The sequence below is a fragment of the Rutilus rutilus genome (assembly GCF_951802725.1).
Source record: "Rutilus rutilus genome assembly, chromosome: 19".
NCBI lineage: Eukaryota > Metazoa > Chordata > Actinopteri > Cypriniformes > Leuciscidae > Rutilus > Rutilus rutilus.
In genome coordinates this window covers 21,019,847-21,041,210 of record NC_140232.1, presented here as the reverse complement: position 1 = coordinate 21,041,210, position 21,364 = coordinate 21,019,847, and the positions used below count along the sequence as shown (strand labels likewise).

Sequence of the window (21,364 nt, the reverse complement as noted above, 5' to 3'; positions counted from 1 at the left end):
TTTCACACCTGTGTAGATCTTGATCATAACTCAAGTGCATTTTAGTTTGAGTTTGTCGAAATTGTCTTTGTAATCCGTGTATGACAATATTGACAGCACTGATCATGCATCAAGTTCCATCTTCAATTTTACCTCTTCAATAATTGGAGTCACCCAGATCATTTTGTGGTCCATCTCTTTAAGGGAATGCAGCTCAATGTATGACAAGCCTGCCATATCAGCAATCGCAATTATCGCATTCAACACTAGAGTGCGCAGATCCAGAATATCTTTTTAGTTACTGACTCAGTACATGACACAAAGAGATATTATATGACATAAATTCAATAAGTGCTGACATGAGTCAAGACAAGAGAAGTGTCCAAACCTTGGATAAAATTAAAGGACAAAAGGGCCACCACACTAGATTTTGTGTTCAAATCAATTTCTTTCATCCACTCATATACAAAAGCATGTACAGAACATGATTTTAAAAATGCTGAGTTGTTTCAGCCCATGTTTAGGTCAAATATGGACAAAAATGTTTGGTTTGTCCATATTTTACCCAAACATGGGCTTAAACAACAGTTTTTTTTTTTTTTTAAAGAGCGGGGTTCATGTGGAAACAAAGATATATATTTTTTTCTTTACCTGCAGCATGTCATGTGACCATTAACCGACATCAGAGAACTGTGAACAACTTATAATCCCAAGGGGAATTTTAAGTAAATATTTCAGGTCAAATGTGATCAGCGGACCAAAGTAGTTTGAAAATGGTATAGGATATTCTCATTTTAGTGTGCCAAAGTTCAAGTTTGGTGAACTCTCACCTGCAAATTGTATGGCAACAATTTGTTTGACCAAGAGAGGGTCTAAAAGTCACAGACTGGTCAAATCAAAAGACAAACTTTTGACATTTTTGAAAGTTTAGATAATATAAACTTTACTCATTAGGAGAAGCTGCATGTTTGGCAATGTCAAGGGAGTATTTTTTGAATGTATCATTAATATTGTAATTTTTTATAAATGGCAGACAACATACGCTACTATTCAAAAGTTTAGGGATGTTACGATTTATTCCAAATGTTTCTGAAACAAGTCTCTTATTCTGAAGGTAGAATTTATAAAAAAAAAAAAAAAAAAAAACTCTAGTAAAAACGGTAATATTGTGAAATGTTAAAAGTCTTCAGTGTCACATGATCCTTCAGAAATCATTCTAATATGCTAATTTGGTTGTCAAAAAACATTTCTTATCAATGTTGAAAACGGTTGCGCTGTAAATCAATTTAAGGATTCTTTGATAAACAGAAAGTTCAAAAGAACAGCATTTATGTTGAAAAATATTTATATTTCAAATAATAAAATGTATTTACTGTCACTTTCGATCAATTTAATTTAATGCATCCTTGTTTATTAAAAGTATTTTAAAAAACGTACTGACCCCTAACTTTTGAATGATACCATATAGCAGTGACATCATTTTGATTAGTGTGAACACCCCTTATAAAAAAAAAAGAAAAAAAGAGGATATAAAGTAATAAAGATTCATTCATTCATTAGGTGAGCACATGCTCACTTGCATCAACTCTTTACATTTATTAAACTACACTTTTCCTTTCAAAAATGTAGTCACATTTACAACAACTGGTTCACAAGAAAGAAAAAAGAAAAGAGCAACTCTCTCCCCTCCCCTCCCCCGCTCTGCCTTTCTCAGATTATGGGCGACTGGAAGAGCCTCTTTGTTGAGTTCAGGCTACGTGCAAAGCAACATGAACCTAATGTAGTCAGTGTATATAAGCGAGAGGTGGAAACCACAGACACGCTTGACATCAGGAAGTGACCATCAATCTACAGTGTACTCACCCACATTTTCTCTGACGTGGTAGTTGACTGCAAATATTAGTCATACTATGTGCAAGTTTGTATCCTCCCTAGTACAGTGTCAAGTGACTCTGCAACTTTTCAAACCTTAAACCAAAAAATCATAGAAGTAAAGAAGGGTGGTTTAACAGTCTAATGACAAATCAGCATAGCCTCCTGGGTGATTGCCTGTTAGAACATCAGGTAGGACAAATAGTTTAAACCTACATTAACCTAATCACCTTAATTATATGAAAACCTGTTTAAACATACAGCTGTGTTTCAGATCTGACCTTATTTTACTCTACCAGAACACAGAGAGTTAGAGAGAGAGTTAAGGCTCGTTCACACCAAGAACGAGAACTATAAAAATAACTCTATTAGTGTCCACACCAGCAGACGATATAAATGTTCGGTTTATTATAAGCGCGCACAGCGGTTTTGTCGTCTGCCACTTTAAATGCTTGAGCTCTTTAATGTTTGGTGGATTCTGATTGGCTGTCACTGTTATGCTTTATCAGCTGGACAAAATCATTCTGAAAGTGATTCTAACAATATCGTTTCCCTTTGCTATTATTGTTATAGCTGTGGTGTGGACTGTGTTATGTGACCCTGGACCACAAAACCAGTCACATGGGTAATTTTTTTGAAATTGAGATGTATACGTCATCTGAAAGCTGAATAGATAAGCTTTCAATTGATGTATGGTTTGTTTGGATAGGACAATATTTGGCCAAGATACAACTATTTGAAAATCTGGAATCTGAGGGTGCAAAAAAAAAAAAAAATCGAAACATTGAGAAAATCGCCTTTAAAGTTGTCCATTTATGTTTGCGATTGTGCTGCATTCACTCACAAAAATAAATTTTTTATATATTTACAGTAGGAAATTTACAAAATATCTTCATGGAATATGATCTTTACTTAATATCCTAATGATTTTTGGCATAAAAGAAAAATCATTAATTTTGACCCATACAGTGTATTGTTGGCTATTGCCACAAATATACCCGTGCGACTTATGACTGGTTTTGTGATCCAGGGTCACATATTTAGAATGATTTTTAGAACTATATCTTTATCATTATCATCCTTGGTGTGACCGGGCCTTTACACAAAACTCAGAATTGAACAACTCAATAGTTTTCAGTCAGGTGGCTGGTGCGGAGACCTGGAGAGAAACACTTGCATTGAACTGCAGCACAGGCCTGTCTATTTTCCATCTGTTTCATGCCATGAATATTTAGATCACCTCTCAAAAGAAGGAAAACTAATTTATGTGAACAAACCGCAAGTTCTGGGCACTTTCGATCCATATCACCTACCTCAGTATTTCAATCACTACAAACAGTACGATATTCACACAGAATGCGTTTTTAACAGGCAACTGCGCTGCTTTTCCATTGTTTTTTTCTATGCAAACATTTTCTTTATAATGGTTTTCTATGGGAAAAAGCTTAATCTACAATATAGCGTGTTGCGTTCATATTTTCGGCACAGCTGTTTGCAGGCACTAAAAACCCTCACAGATTACGTATAAGTAATTTTAGGTTTGAATGCGACAAGACAAAGCTGTGATCAAGTGGGTGACATGTTTACTTGCTGTGCATTTAATGGGAAGTCTAATTACAAAGTATGTAAGTTTCATCACTAAAGGTTGTTTACTCAAAACAATAACAAAGATGTAACTTTATGATGCAGTGATGGAGCATAGAATCATGGGAGTTGTCGTGTTCACCTAACTCTGATACTGGTACCATTCTGATACATCGACCTGTAGACGAACCTGTTTGAGTGAGTGGAGGCGGGGGTTTGCATATTCATACTATACTAAATGATCCACGTATGCTAAATGAAGCAAGGCTGTAGAGTTACATTCAAGCTATTTTAAGGCATGAATAAAAAATAAATAAAAAAAAACAGGTTTAAAATGTACCATTTTGGTGATCAAAGATGAATTTTAAGGAATTAAATAATTGACAGGGGGACTTAAAGTACCAAGCAGGACAGAAGTGAAAGTAGTAAAACAAAACTGACCTCCCGCATACATGACAGCCAGCATGATTGATGAGATCCATGACACTTGGCTGCTGGTGGCATTGAAAATCACCTCGATCTCTTTGAAGAACACCGTAATGGATTTGGGGAAGGCATAGGAGAAGCCAATGCTGATAAAGGCCCCTACTACCACTGCCCAGCCCCAGCCGCCCTCGGGAGGAGTGTAGCCTACCGGCCCTCCTGTTGCTGGCGGCATCTTTACACACACACACTGACGAGGATGATGACGAAGAAGAGAAGAATCAGCTGAGCTTCAAGCGAACTGGATCAGTCTGTAAGGGGAAAAAGAGAAGGATTTAGACAAGGCGGCACACAAGCATAGACTGAAATAAGAGGATTCACATGACAGATCTCAACCCTAACCCTGTGAACTGTGTCAGACTCTGTTGTAGATCACACTGGACAAGATCCAATTCAGGGAAAGTTATCTACGCGGACAGAGCAAAAGTACAGCATGTGAATGAACAAAGCGTGAACAAAAACACTGTGTAAACAGCTTGTAGTTTGAGCGTAACTGCTATAGTTAGTTACTCTTTAACAGAGCTGATGTCTAAACACACAAACATACGGGACCTCATCAAAAGACATCAAAAGCATCAAAAGAAGAGAGATGTTGGCACAAGTGCCTTCACACACAAACAGTCTTTTCTGTCTCTCTTAGCCTTTAGAGCACAGAATAGGTTTATTTGAGCATAAAAGTGGTCTAGGCTGGTATGTGTGCTTGGAGGGGTGAAGGCTAAATCACTGCCAGGGCCTCAGATAGAAGGAAGGGTCATATATCAGAGAAGATAAAACAGATGGGGGTAAGGAGTCCCATTTTAATTAAGTCCTCTCTTTGTTGCTTCAGGCAGAACTTACCTGAGAACTCAAATAGCTGCTATGATGCAACTACTGTGGGGTAATGTGTGGGGTGACACGTGCACTTCAGGGGCTACCGTTTAAGCAAAGCACTGTTTTACTCGATCAAAACAATCATAATAAAAATAAATTTGTTTATGTTAATATTACTCTGTCCCTTGTGGCTAATATGAGACACTTGTTGCACACTGCAGTAAGCTAGATCGATATTCGAATATCATATTAATAAAAGATGGATGACTTATGTTGCTAAAAGACATGCAATTATTTTAAAACATTGTATGGTGGAGAAAAAGCTGTATTACTGTTAATACAAATAAAGCTATTTCTGATTATGCTATAAGCCACTTGACAAAATAGTGTTGTCTAATTTACTTTTTGGGTATAAACATGCAACTTGTGGTAAATCAAAAAAACCAAGAGATTCAAACAATATTGTTGAGCTGTGCAACAATTATAAGTTCTTTGGATTTAAACGTTGGAAACATTTGGGATAATGCAAGCACACAAGTCAACTAATTAACATTGTTCTAGTGTTTTTTTTTTTAAATATTTTAATCAAAAATATTTACATATTGTGCCTTAAATGTGCCTCTGGTCATTGAACTTTTTAGATGAATGCTGTGGCTTTTTAGGTCAGGTAGAATCTGCGATCTCTGACCCAGATTGTTTGTTAGCTTTCAATACTGAAATTCGCTGTGTTTTCTGCCCGAGATGTCAAAATACTATTGGGTATATTGGCAGTAGGCAGGATCACACATACCAAAACAAAAACAGACATTCCGCCACGGAACACACATTTCAAAGCAGAATTACTGGTTGTAACATTGTTTTTCTTAGAAAAAAAGTATGTGAACCTAGCATGTTTCTTAAATATCTGCGAACATATGGTATTTTTACGTTTTAGCACAGCCCCCCCCCCCAAAAAAAATTACATACAGGTTTTTATTGACATGAGAGTGTGTATTCCTTTAAAGGTGCTGTATGGCTGACTTTCATCAGTGGAACATAATAGATGATATTCTGAAGGATTTTGGTAATCAAACAGTGTCAGTTTCCATTGATTTCCATTGTATTTTATTGTGGGAAGTCAATGGGAAACCAAACTGTTTGGTTTCCAGCGTTCTTCAAAATATCTTTTATGTTCAACAAAAAAAAAAAAAGAAAAAAAAAGAAAGTCATACAGGTTTGGAATGACGTGAGGGTGAATAAATCCTTTTAACCACATTAGTCTAGGTTATGTTATCTCTGAGAAATCATGACAATGTAGTTTCATTTTGTGTTAAAACCGGTTTATTAATAAGGTCATATGGTATTTGCAGAATCATGGGAATTGTCAAGGCCTGTAGTTGCATGTCTGAAGAAGCTAAAAGCATGAGAGTATTTTAGTACACTCCAGCCATTCAAAGGATGATGAGAGATTCAGCAGTTTTAGGTAATTGGTGAAATCGAGTGCAGTGAGCAGGGATTTTTGGCATAAATATTAGAGTGAGGGTTGTTTTTCAAGATAGCAGCTGACACTAACAAATACGTGAAGATGTGCCAAACATTCAAGAGGGTTGAACTGAGACTAACAGTTACCGCACATTAAGCCAATACAAATATAAGAGATAACAAAATTAAGAGACTTTCCCATTTTAAAAGTGGGCGCACATATTGTTCTAGTGGGGAACGGCTCTTGTCATTCTGCCACTAGACACAGCGAAGACCTCTAGTCTCCAATAGCCAAACTTTTGACAAACAACAAAGTCTGATTCACACAGCAGAGTATCCTGCCCAAGATCTGCTTACAGAAAAACCACCGCCTGACCGACATCTAAATTGTTATACTGTTATAAACAGCCAAAATACTGGAGAGTTGTGCAGATAACAATGAATGAGACGCTGAGACAACTAAGCAGCTGTTCGATCTTCAAGTATTACACATATTCCATCACTGCCAATACTGAAATGCAGAACACTTGTTTTGAGAAAGAAACTCCTGCTGAACTCAACATTTCTAAAGAGCAGCTTTCACTGGTGCCACACGTAAACTTCTATTCTCTCTGCTATATGCATCCACCTAAAACTTAGATTTTTCACAACTTTATGAAGTAGCCTATTAAAATCATTCAGATATTGCAAGCATTTGTGATATGCTTATCGCATTATGTACATTTGCTATATTTTGCATTGTAATGTATTGTGCAGCCCTAAAAATAATAATAGGCCTAATAACAATAAATCCTATGGTCTTAAATACTGAAATAATGGAGGCTTATACTCCTTGGCTGACTGAAGGTTGTCATGAATGCTTGTAAAAAGATGTATTTAATGTTTGCATTAGAAAAAGGGGTAAAATGGGGTAAAATGTATTTTTTATTGAAAGTACACCAACTCGTCGATAAAATTGAGAGTATTAGAATATCACAAATAAACAGATGGACAAGATTATGATGCATAATTCTTTAAAACTATTCCACCCTTTCACCCTCTACTACAAATTATAGCCCTAGAACAGGGGTCGGCAAGTAAGTTTGACATCGGGCCAAAACATATTCAAAGGATAATTTAAGAAATTAATTGATGAAAAATGCAACTAGATTTGCCTGTGACAGACTGTTAAAAGTGTATTTTGTAACTGGTAGTGAGCTCTGTGTTAAATCCTGTAGTAGGACAGTCATTAACAAAAAGCCACATTTGTGTGGCGGTGTCCGGGTCTTACACTGGATAAATTAATAAAGCAGTAGTGACACATAACCTGCCAAGTATCTTCATTCACCAACTTGCAACACAGACCGCCTTGCTAAAACACATATGTGGGAGATGCAGAATGGATAAAAATAACAAAAAAAATAAAAGAGGACTTGAATAAGCCCATTAATGGCATGTTTGAGTTATGCTCTTAACGAACTATGTTTTATTTCCTCTTTCCATATTGTGAATAATAAATGTGTATCATTTTAATTAGCTTGTTACACAATGGAGCCTAACTTATTGTAATAATTATTTGATGTAGCTTACTTTTACACTCTTACATTATTCCTTGGCATCCTCACGTACTAAACTGCATTTTTTTTTGGTTTGCGTGCAGGAGGTATGCTATTACGTCGTGTGCAGAGTGATGTTAAAATTTAAGCTGGTGAGAGATAATGGCACTGTCAAAGAGTCTAAAGAGGAAAGATGACAGCGAAAATAGGGCATACAAAGAAGAATGGAAAGACATAGTTCATCCTACCTAGTTTTGTGAATGCAAAGCCGGTGTGTCTTAAGCGATCCACAGACTCTTTTGAATGTATTGCAGAATTTTTTTTTATTAAAAGCTCTCAATTCATCTCAAAATAAAACATTGCTGACAAAAACGTTCTCGTACTTTTATTTTGAAGGCAAAATCACTAAAGACGAAGTTTTTGTGAGTAACTGTTGCTGACAGATCTATTTCAGAACCAGCCGCTATCAAAATAATATGGCTGCGGGCGCAGGTCAGATATTATTGCTGGCGGGCCAGTTTTCGCCTGTTGCCGACCCCTGGCCTTGAATTTAAGAATGTAGTTAAGACAGTTATTCTTAACACACAATAAAACAATATACAGAAACATTTGTTCTTCTTGTGTGAATAGACTACAGACCTAAAATGAGGGACGAGCCACAAATCCGTGAGTACAGACTGCAAAACTGTGGGAACGGTTCTTGATTTTGATTTCATGTCAACTTGCATGTGACTGTTTCAATCCAGTATGTGATTTCATCTTGTATTGATGCCATCAAATGTACAAACATTTGTGGTCAGACAAGCACAAAGACACAGTAGCTGAATTGTTCTGGAAACAAACTGAGAATGGAGACTTGAGCATTGTGATCCCACATTCTCCAACTTCCTTGTGATGTTTTATTTATGACTACAGACAGACTAACCTCTGTTTGGTTTGCCAATAAAGTGATGCATTAACCCCTTCTCTTAATCCTAATTGGGCTGCAAATCTGTCAATCACCTTCACAACTTGCTTATTTGGATTTTTTTCACTGTACTACACACACACACACACAATACCAATACCAGACAGCACATAGGAAGTGAAACAGAGCCGCAATAAATGCTTAAAAATTTCACTTGGATGCCCGGTTGCTTTTTCACCCACACGCAATGGGTTAATGAAGACAATCACATGTCGACAAAACCCCTGAGTCTGGAAAAATCTGTAGGCTTGAGCACTTTAAAGTGCTGATCTGTTTCCTAACACACTCCATTGAGACCTGTGAGGGGCCAAAACCCCAGCAGAATACCAGATCAGCTGGAGCCAGATCAACTCATACATGAGACTTGTGCATTCCTACCCGCTGTTCTTTTAATCCTCTGGAAACGTATGCATTTAATCTTACTTATAACTGGTACAGGAAAAATTAAGGTGCGCATGTGTTGCGACCTCAAGATATCTAAAATAAGCATTTTTGTTTTCCGCTGACTTTGCATATGCCCTCATAAGGGCAGTGTAGCTTGACTGCCATAACGTTATTTATAAATCATTAATAAAGTGTGACAACCCTGCAAAAACAAATAAGCAAAGATTAATACTTCTGGTTACTGCAAAACCATGTTGTAATATTCAGGGGTCAGAAATGAATTTAAAATCAGTACAACGCTATTAAAACATCTACACAATGTATGCATCCATATCTATGTGGAAATCATGTTGGTTTAAAAACTGCTTGAACCATGACCATGTCTAAAATTAAATAGCCTGTAAATCTCCCAGAATGCTTCAGCATGGCCCAATTAAGCCATGAAGAGTCTCTTTCCTCCTGAGACTGCAGTGTTGGACAGGCTGCTGGTTCAGCGGTCTCCTGAGAGTCTGTGGATGTCCTGAACTGCTCTCCAAAGTGGATCTGTGTGTATATCAGTCAGACTCTCAACTGAAGAGGTTATGGCCTAATATTTCTCTACTGGGAGCTGCAGGATATTGGCTAGTCATAGGTTGAGAGATGATGGTCTTGTGCTTTTTACAAGAGACAACAGATCAGCACTAAAAGGAAGCAGATGTCCATTCTTACCCTCTCAGTGTAGGTCAGGTGTTGCGTTTAATCTAAAGTTGGGATAAGTCAGAATGGTTGACTAGTTGGTCAATAAATGATCCATCATCAGCCAGCATTAATTAAATCCCATTAAACATGGATCATTTTGCATACACACCACGATAGTGTATTCCATATTCTGTTCACATTTTCAATGGATTTTCACTTTGCTCTCTGAAACTTAAAGGGATACTACACCGATTTGTACTTTGTATTAGTAGAAACCCGGTAATATTTTCGAATGACCGTGCTTCCCTCCCTCATGTCCCCTGAGACGAGAGATTTCTGTATTGTGCGTCTGGAAAAAAACCTCAGATGAGGCAAAAATCATTTTGCGGATCGGAGGCTTTTTTGGCCAGAGGCTAGAGACTACAGCCAGTAGTAGGAGCTAGTTCCGCATGTTTTCAACCCGCCCATAGGGGGTGGGATCTCACGATAAAATGCCGTCTTTTCAGTTTCGAGTCAACTAGCCTAGTTGTATAATTTTTTTCCAATACTGCCCTCTGTAACCAGTAGGCGTGCTTGGGAGTGGCCTCGTAGGGCAACGAAGCAAGTGCATTCTAGGAGTTGTTGTCTTTCATCCACATGAGCCAAAAATACATTTTCTGGCTTTTCTCAGTCTAGAAGGCACCAACTTTTCTACTACATAAATGACCCAATTTAAATACACATTCATCTTTCCAGTGGTGAAATATCCCTTTAAATGTAATTATGACATTTTAAGTGAAATTCTTTGGAGACTGAAATGTCAGTTCATGCTTTTCAATTTAAATCAAATCTGTTTCTCAACAGGCCAATCAAACAGGTAAGTTTTTCAGAGCAGCCTGATTTAAATGTTCTTATAATTCAGGACACAACAGGTATTCATCGCAAAGAATGGTGGCTAGGGAAGAATACTGGTGGTACAGGAATAAAATAGTTTGTGAATTCACAATAGAGTGTCTACTACTCTGTGTGCAGGGAGCAGCGGCACTGAACGCAAATTTTACAAGATGAGATTATTGTCAATGACACTCAGGGATCTGTTGCACACCAAATCCTCCGCCATCACCATCATTCATCTCATCTTTCCTTACTCTCATCACGTAATAAGTGAAATCTGACTCCTGCTGTATGGAGCAGAGAAGATGCTTTCAGTTTATAATTGTAGCATCCTTTGCCCAATTAAACAAAATGGTTTTTATTTCTACAAAAAGCAAAACGACAGTGGGGCTAGTGCCGCAGTGACAGTGCCATGTGTTGAAGGCCAAGTATGGTAACCCATACCATTTTGCTGTGGCGCCCGGGGAGCGATTAGGGGTTAGGTGCCTTGCTCAAGGCCACCTCAGTCATTTCCTGTCAGTATTGAGAATCGAACCCGCAACCTTTGGGTTACCAGTCTGACTCTAACCATTAGGCCACGATGGCAACGACTGCGTTGGGCAAGTAATGTAAATGGTGTATGGCCGAATACTGTGTAACACCAACTATCGCAGAAAGTCTCATATTATCTTGACAGGTAGTTAAAAATAAGTACTCTGGTGATTAATCTGTCAAGTACTCAAGTATACAAAATGATAAGAACGCATATCCCTAGTTTTGTATGGCTTAATGGCTAAATAAATCTGAAAGAAATATCACTTCCTATACTAGGGCTGCACGATATATAGAAATGATTGAAATATCGCAAATGTACATATTGTAATATGCATATCAAGCTTTGCATAGCCTAATCGCAATGGCTTGCGATATCTGAATCATTTTAATAGGCTACTACAAAAAGTTGCGAAAAAGTCAAAGTTTCAGGTCGACTCCTATAGCAAAGAATAGACTGGGCACATGACTGTTACTTGCATGTGATTTGCTTGACGTTAAAAATAATTAAGCTCAATAAGCTGCAGAAAACAACTCACTGCAGTACTCGCACTGCCTGACAATTTAAATAGTTTTTGTTTTAAATTGATGTTAAAATGACATTGTCAGATTTGTGACATTACTATTTATGTAATGTAATGTAACACTGCTTTTCACTTTTAGAAGTTGTGATGCTTCCTTTCCCAGAAAGAATGTGAAACATATATTGGTTATTTCATTTTCATTTTTTAAATATATTTAAAATATAATTTAAATGTATTATACACACTTAAAGCAATATTTTATCGCATATCAAATATCACATTATTTAACAAGTAATCACATATCACATTTTTCTTTAATATCGTGCAGCCCTATTTCCTACGCTGTCCCTGATACATGATCTCCATTTGTAACGCAGGTGACATTTAGTCTACCTTCCAAATGCCATATGGTTCTTAACATAAGTTTGTAGAGCTGGATCTTCCTGTGAACATCAGTCCTCTCTGACACTGAACAAAACAGATCACTACAAATAAACCCATCATAAAACCTAAAACTTTATATATGCTAGACACAAGTATGCATTTCTGAGATGCTCAAAAGAGAATCCCAAGAATTTTAAATAGATTGCCTTACTGAATATAAATAAACCTTCAATTCAACCTCCATCAAAACATCTGTAAACATTAAATGCATCTTCCGTTGGAATGTTTAAAAAACGGAGCAATGCAGAAAGGCTAATGACAGTGTAATAAAGAAATATGTAGTCACCCACTTAGAGACTACGAGACTTTAGATATGGCCAATTACAGCTGTCTAGACTAGAGCTCTGGTCTGGACAACCAGTTTACAGCTCCCATTATAATGAGAGCCCTCAGCTATGTTCAGAAGAATATACTATTCTTACTATAGCTGCATTAAGTATGCACATTTTCTTTACCGATATACGTATCTGTATAAATGTGGGGGAATAATGTATCCCACGATGCAATGTGCTCTATTTTTCCTTTTATACTGAGTGTGATGGATGAATATGAGATGTTGCAATGTCTATGGCTCAATATATGACTCATGATTTGACCGCCCAGAATTGAGACATAACGCAAAAGCGTATTTATTTTTAAGATGTAAAGTGGGACTCCACTTTTTTAAAGATTAGGCTAAACATGCACCATTTAAAAACAAAGCAGGTAGTTGGCTATACAGTAAGCTTATCACAACCCTCTACAATGCGAGTAAATCACTCACATATGCGACTAAATCTTCAATATGGGCGACTAAAAAAAAAGTATATTATTAGCCATTGGCTATCTAACAGATTCTTAGATTTTACTCGCCAGTGTGTGTGTTAAGAGGCTAAGTAAAGTTTAGCATAGCATAGATAGTCCGAGTGTTCAGCGAGTGAATATAATGTATGAGCGCTTGAGAGCTATGCTTATAATTGTGCTCTTACAAACTATTCCAACTAAAACATTCGGGGGAAAATCTGATAAGATAAAAACTGAAAGAGTTGTTGGAAGCTTAATGATGGTGACGTTGAATTTGTGGGACTGTGGTGTAGTTTGTTTATTTAGTTAGTTGTATTTTCCTAATTACTTAAGTTCTCACATACACACACACACTATATCAGTAGTCAGGTAAGTAACCAAAAATGTTTTACTAGCCAATGGTTCATTGAAGCGAATTATCTTATTTCACCTAAGAAAATAGAGGCATGCCATCTGGCTGCATCTCAAAAGAAGGAAGTGATCATTTCCTGAAACTTCTTGGTCTGAAGAATTTACAAGTGTTAATGTTTAGTCATTAATGGTCAAAAAGCCAGTGGGGAAAGTGTGATAAAATGAATATGTAGCCTATGCCTTGGAGTACAATCTTTTAGGTTAAAGACTTTACGTCAAAAGTTCTTTGCAAATAGAGAAGGACATACTCCATTGTTTTTAACTTGTGTGACTAAACTACACTCACTCTCATGTCATTTCAAACCTGTATGACTTAGAACACCACAAAAGAAATTACAAAGGAGTTTAGGGTTCAGATTTTATTTGAAAACAACATTATGAAAGTATCGCTATATTCTAAGTCTTCTGAACAGACTGATATTGTCTATATTCAATGAAAATCTTCTCTCCTTGGTGGGCTCATGAGAGAACAGATTCATGAACGGATCATTTATTGTATGGCTTCAGAAGAATTATGATGTATGGTCCATACTTTTATGGTACTTTGAATTCTGAAAGTTTAACTCCACATTCATCCACATTAGAAAAGGAAGCCATATGGAATGATATGCAATGACACGACAACATGAGCAAATATTTGTATATTTTTTGCAACAACCCTGAAGACCTCCTCAAACCATTTCCTCTTCTTATGAAATCTGATAGAGAACGCCCAACACCAATGTGTCATAAGTGAACCACTCATGAAATCGGCATCATAATGTGTGATATAGATGTGTGTGTGTGTGTGTGTGTGTGTGTGTGTGTGTGTGTGTGTGTGTGTGTGTGTGTGTGTGTGTGTGTGTGTGTGTGTGTGTGTGTGTGTGTGTGTGTGTGTGTATATCAGATCAGACTGTTCATTTAGCAAAGTTTTGCTTACATGCATTTTAAATTTTGTGAACTTTTACGGTTCATTGAAACCAAAGGCCTTGTAAAGTCTATCAGACTGATGTTATTTTTCACAATCCCTTTTCTCTCACTCTCAGTAGAGCAAAAAGGATGGTACTGAATGACATGCTTTATTCATCCATTCACTCTGCCAAAGTACACAGTACACACACAGGTTATTTGCTTCTGAAAACAGACTGCTCAGTATAATGTCTGATGGAAATCTAAAAGTGGGCCCACAATCATTAATTCATAGAAAGAGCCGTTCATATGACTCTGATTAATTATTAATGGGTGAAACAAGTAGCACACACACAGTATAAGGAATAGCCATTAAAACAACTTCACAGGCACTTACACATACACAAAGACATTAAAATCACTTGCCCCTTCAAAGTCTTGAGTCCTGAGAGGTGGGTTTAAACACTCCCCCAACATTCATTGGTCTCTGACTGATAGCCTATATACGCAACGTTCGTCTCCACAGGGCTCTGATGAGGAAACATTTGACTAAAGCACAAACCTTTACATGTGAAGAGAGATAGAGTTCTCTTCCACTCAGAGTTAAAGCAATAATTCATCCCAAATATGAAAATTACAGGACAATAAATGGGGACTGAAGCTTTCAAGCTTAAAGGTAAAAAAGCTCTAAAAAGTACCATAGTAGTCCATTCGAAACATGCTATATTTGCTATACAAGTTCTTGAGTCATAAAATAACTGTGTAGAACTTTGAATAGAACGAAATTCATTCTACACTGATAAACGCTGTTGAAAGCTGTCTTATTAAATTAAACACTGATTAAATTAGTCAGTTGAGCACAAGAATCAGTCCAATTTGTAAAAGAATCATTCATTCATAGGTTTCAAGTGATTTTTTAAGTTCCTCTTCACTGTTCACACAAAAACAAAAGTCTCACCATTTAAATAATGTTCTCTTCTCATTATAATTTTATGTAAGTGAATCCAATCAATCAATTCAAAAACCATCAAGGCAAACAGTGCGCATCTGAAGTCTCTCAGCAAAAGGAAATCATTTAATGGCTTTAATATAACAGGCAAATTTTCTTATAGGGTCGATAACATAAAAAATGTGCATATATCGGTTGATACCGATATAACGTGCATCCCTACGAGATATTTATTTTAATTCACCCCCGTAAAAAAATAAAATAAATAAAAAGAATAAAAAAAAATCTTTGAAGAACCAGGATTCCCATGGTCTTGGAAAACCAGGATTTATGAGGAGGCCTCAGTTTAAAAGTGTGATTACTAAACCTGTACAATTCATGTACATTAATAAAATCTTGGGCATTTTTATAATGAACACATTTTACAAGATATGCCAAGCTCTAAAATATTTAATGAGTAGAAATTGTGAATAAATATATTCTAAAAGTTATGGCGCCTTTGAATATTGCTGTGGACAAAGCAGGCCTTGGAGTAAAAAAAGGTTCAGAACCACTGCTTGAAGGGTTTTGACAAGTGTTTAAGAGTGCGCATCTCAATAGAATTAACATTTACCACCAAGAGAACAGTGGAACAGCCAGATGGACCAGCCCCAAGCCATACACATTACACACCTCCCCCTTTTGCTCCATTCTCATTCAAATTCCCTTTTGATTCTCAAACTTGACCCGCTCAATAGATAGATGATGAGAAAGCATGTCTTTAAGCTCTTCTTTTCCCCACTTCATTTCATCTTTCATCAAACCACAGCCTTTAAGTTACCCAATACGTTCAACGCTGCTAAGACTGATGGCGCTTTTCCACTGCATGGTACGGCTCACTTTTTTGGGGGGGTGGGGTTCCAGTACCTAGTTTTTTTAGTACCTACCTCAGTTGAGGTTCCAAGCGAGCCGTCGTACCAATACTAAAGTGTGACGTGTAAACACTGCAGATCACTGATTGGTCAGAGAGAATCGTCACTACCAGCATAATTGAATTTGTGACACGAGACACCAAACCCGCTAGATTTAAAAAGCCATGTATCGTGGTCAGTAGACGAGGTGGCGGCGCAACTATAACGATCAGTCTATAATCCCACCCACTTTGAAGCGGTACTAAACTGCAGTGGAAAAGCAAACCGAGCCAAAGTAAAGTGAGCCGAGTCGTGCCGAGCCATGAATGTCACAACCATTGACTCTGAATTTGAGTGTCCACTTTAAAGAGTGGACGTGCAACATGCACATGCAACAGTGAGTTTGTGGCATTCATAACTAGCCAACAATAGAACGCCCTTTCTGTCATATTCAATTGCCACCTAATACAGGGCACATAACCACAAACACACAAACCACCACAGTGAGCCTGTGTATACCTGCGAAAAGACCACAGACTGACACTACAAGTTTGTGGCTTGTCTTAGCAACAAACTATACATGAAAAGAAATATAATAAACAATACCTGTAACGAAATATAATATCCATCACGGTGTGCTTGATGGTGACAGTTTGGCATCCTAGTACACAAATCAATTCAATTGTGCGCTCTTGTGACTCTTTTGAATTGCTAAACCCGTTTTTCTCCCACAACCTCAACATTTACCCTTGTGTGAACCTTTGATCAATTACAAATCTGACGTGACCGCTGAACTTTACGTCAGCCAACTAGATCTCAAACAACACATAACAGCAGTTAAATGGACTTAAACAAACATTACATATGCAGTTTTACTTATGGGAGATTATCTTTACACTCTCAACGTGGGTCAAAGTTGGAAATGAAATCGCATCAGAAGCCTTGTGGAATTCATTACTGAAATAGTGTCGGGTTGCTCTTTTGTCAAGTAATGATTGTGTGTGCATCTTATGCCCGATTTCCATTTCCAGAGACCACACACAGAATGGCACCATTTGTGCCCTTATAACAGTGTGACCTCACTGACATATCTCTACCAACCATTGTTCTTCTCCATGCTAGTTCTTCTCCTAAATTGAGTAGAGATCTGTTTGATTCAATCTGAGGTGACTTGGCGACCTACATTTAACCTCATGAGATAAGCTTGCAACATTGATGATACCAATAACCTCATGATGAAATATCAGATGTTGAAACTTTCCCCTGCAATAAAAATCTGATAAACTAAATCAGATTCTCCTCATGAGAATCCACTATGAAAATGGACTATATAAATATAGCTAGAATTTTGACCCAAATATTTGTTTATTCAGAGTGTCGGTTTCCTCTCACGAATGGAAGCGGAGCTCTAATTTAGCTTAAAGGGTTAGTTCACCCAAAAATGAAAATTCTGTCAGTAATTACTCACCCTCATGTTGTTCCAACCCCGTAAGACTTTTGTTCATCTTCGGAACACAAATTAAGATATTTTTGATTAAATCTGAGAGCTGTCTCACTCCTCCATAGGCTTCTAGGTAATTTAAACTTGCCAGCCCAGAAAGTTAGTAAAGACGATGTTTAAAATAGTCCAAGTGACTACAGTGGCTCAATCAGAAGTTTATCGAGCGACGAGAATACTTTTTGTGCGCAAAAAACCCCCAAAAATGAATAAAGTCGTTATTTTTGTTTTCTTTGCGCACAAAACTTATTCTCGTCGCTTGATAAACTTATGGTTGAGCCACTGTAGTCACTTTTTTAAAATAGTCGACTATTTTAACGATGTCTTTACTAACTTTCTGGGCCGGCAAGTTTCAATTACCAAGAAGCCTATGGGGGAGTGAGACAGCTCTCAGATTTAATCAAATATATCTTAATTTGTGTTCCGAAGAAGAACGAAAGTCTTACGGGGTTGGAAGAACATGAGAGTGAGTAATTACTGACATAATTTTTGGGTGAACTAACCCTTTAAAACAAGCAGTGTGTTTCTATAAGTCAGCCCATCAGTGTTTATCTTACCCACTTTTGGTCTGAGTTGCTTGGTGACATTGGTTGAGAAAAAATATACAAACTGGCCAAATTACTCTGAAATGACTCCAAATTACTCAAGCTAGTCAATGTCTCAAAACCTGGTGGTATGCCTGCCTAGAAAGCATCATATAAAACACAGCACATGCCTCGGATGCTCAAAAACTTATCTAGGTAGGCATCTCATCAGGATTTGATCCAGCCTAAGACTAAATGACTGAGTGAAAGCACAAAAGTAATCATCAAATAACTATCAAAATGATAAAACAATGGATATATCCGCAACTGAACAGATACTGTTTCAATTAATTCTATTTTTTTCACCCCATATCCTTCATTGCGCACATGAGCGTGTGACGCGCGAGCGTGGCGATAAACTCAAACGGCGAGAAAAGCGAACAACGTGATAAATGAGACCCACTTCTTGGTCTGTGAGATAAGGGTCTGTTTCGGTGTTGGAGGGTCACAAACTCCCTTTTCACTCAACAGCCCTTAAATGGCCACAACAACTGTCTCAATCTGCAGGTCTGCGCGCACTACAACATCGCGAATGAATCACAAAGAGAGTGTGCTCGCACCACCAGAGTTCATGTTAATTCATTGTGTTCTTCTAAAGCTCAAGATGCACTTTTAAATGGACCCCTCTCTCTCCAGCCGGACCGTGTGGTCCACAGCCTGTAAATACACACAGGAAACACATACCTGCGCGTTTCATTCACCAGCTCCGGTTGCAAGTGTGCGATATCCTTCTGTGATGTGAGCTCCCGGTTCACCGAGCAGCATGGAGAGCTCGGAATGGCTCCGTGGATTCGTGGATATGTGTGGTGTGACTTTTCCCATCCGCTCGACTATGATAGAAACTCTGCTGCTGCGCATGCGCACAAATACCGTACAGCCCTACGAGCGCTGGTGCAATAGTCTCCAGTTACAAGGACACGAGGAGTTATGATGACTTTGAACGTGATGTTAAAACTTCACAGGGACGCTTTGAAGTTAATGCCATATGTTATTTACAACCTAATTGCCCAGCAAGTAAAAGTTGAGTCCAGGCCAGCACTGAAACGTGTTGAAAAGTATTTTGGCCGAATTATGTGAATTACGAATTATTATGAATTCTATTTAATGTGGATAGGCTACTTTTTACTTCCAGTATTTTTCTTTCTTTAAGTAGGCCTACATTTTCTCAGTAGGCTACTTTTGCTGTAGCCTACCCTTGAAAAGACATGATTTCTTATGCAAGATTACTTCTCAAGCAAAATTATTGTTTAAAAGTATGCTTAGACATTTAGGGATGCACAATATATCAGCCGATATATCTATCGATTTATATGTTCGTTTTTAAAATCGTTATCGGCCCGATGAGAAAATATGGCCGATATATCAAAGCCGAAAAATAATGGATTATTTCCTTCCGCTGAGACACTTCAGATCCGCACTGTTCACCATGATGGTTTTGAATTGCTTGAAATATAATTGGAATCACTTAAAAAGAAAAAAGAAAATACGGTTAAGTGCAACATATGACATACAAGTCTGTCATATGGGCTACATACAATTATAATGAGAACATTATAATTGCATGCTTGGGACATGGCTTTAAATGTTGAGACTTTTCTTTTTGAAATCAGACTTTCAAAAATTATATAAAATTTGGGTTTAGATTTATATATCTGTTATTGGCTTTCAAATATAAAGAATTATCGGTTATTAGTATCGGCCAAAATCTTTATATCGGTGCATCCCTAATGTTTTTAGACTAGTTAATGTCTGCAGCTTCTTTTGTATTCACCAATATTCTGCTGTCTCCCATTCTCTCATTTCCAGTTGACAGCATGTGAAATTGCTGTGCTGTACCAGCAGAGATTAATTAGTGCCTTTTGTTAATAAGCATGAGTTCCAGTCACAGCAGCAAAGAGAACAAATTCCTGCATACTGAATCAGAGACTGACATAAAAAAGAACACTGAAATGAAAGACATTTTTTGAAAATAAGTCTTGGTTAACAACTTGTTCTGTTTATATGAATATTTCTGGTGTGCACAGGCATGCAAACACAGATAGTGGCCACAAAGTCCATAACCAAATAAGCTCTTGGTAGACCTTACGGAATAGTCGCACACATAAATCACACGTGACTCAAAGCTAAATTCATTGCTTCAAATGACTTTGCACATCTAATTTGGAATAATTATAGTCCAATTTTGACATTCTCACCACAGAATTCCAACTGTGATGCATTTGTGAAATTACTGAAACATTTGTGTGAACATTCAACAGACATGCAGTTTACAAAGGTTCACCTTTATATTGTGGGTGTCTTTAGTTTATGATTGACAGCAATGATCAGGATTTGATATATTTTTGATGTAAAAAAGCTGATATATTTTCATAGAGGTCCCCAGTAGTATATTTCTGTATAGCACACCCTGAGATCAGTTTTGATTAAACATTCTTAAAGTTCTTAAACATTCATTCTTAAAACCCGAAAATGAAAATGCAGCAGGAGTGAGAGTAATAACTCTATCAAAAAACGGAAATTCCAGGAAACTCCCCACGCAAGCATTCCAACTTTAAATAGGAGTGGACATCAATACAAGTGGAATCTCTCAGATCTCTATAGTCATGCGCTACAGGTACCATATGTCCGATAACATTATTGCTAACATGATCCATGTGCCAAATCAATTAGATTATGTTTAGCACAGCTCGAAACAAGCACTTCCATTATTCATTCAATGCATAAATACGTTTTTAATCAATCTTTTTAAACAGAAACTGGCATTCTACAGTATGTAACTTGCTTTCATCATCTTTTAGGGTTCGAAAGCCATAAGGATGGCTTTATCAGGAGCAGACACATCCATCACTGCCACCATTAAAATCTCAGACTTCACCTATACAGGAATAGTACATTGTGTCATTGCACCTCTTTCAATTGCCCTCTCTCAGTCTAAATCACCAGTTCATTTATTTTCTCAGCAAATGTTACTTATTGCATCATAGCAAGGGATGGTTTCAAGTGTCAAAGTCAAGAATTGCGCAGCAAAAACAGTGATAATGCAACCAGTCCTACTCAACCCGCTCTAAGCGGGATTCAAACCGGAGTCTTTGCCAGAGTGACCCGGATTGGATTGAGGTTTGAGGTTTAGGGGGTTGAGTGTAATAGGCCAGTAAGAGCTATATGTGTAAACCTCACTCCCCTGGCCTCAAGAGGTGTGCTAGCTAACAAGGACGCTAAAAACTGCAGACTCAAGC

At 37.5% G+C, this 21,364-nt stretch overlaps 1 protein-coding gene across 1 annotated transcript in view; it reads right to left on the bottom strand.

Moving 5' to 3' along the window:
- slc16a1b (solute carrier family 16 member 1b) overlaps nt 1–19,009 on the bottom strand; it is a 35,003-nt gene extending 15,994 nt beyond the window's left edge. The window contains exons 1-2 of the mRNA XM_084390390.1: nt 18,813–19,009; nt 3,877–4,169 (exon numbers count right to left, since the gene is read on the bottom strand). Coding sequence (XP_084246516.1) covers nt 3,877–4,093 — 217 coding nt within the window. The 5' untranslated portion in view covers nt 4,094–4,169; nt 18,813–19,009. The remainder of the gene's footprint in view (nt 1–3,876; nt 4,170–18,812) is intronic.
- Between the last annotated feature and the right edge of the window lie 2,355 nt (nt 19,010–21,364).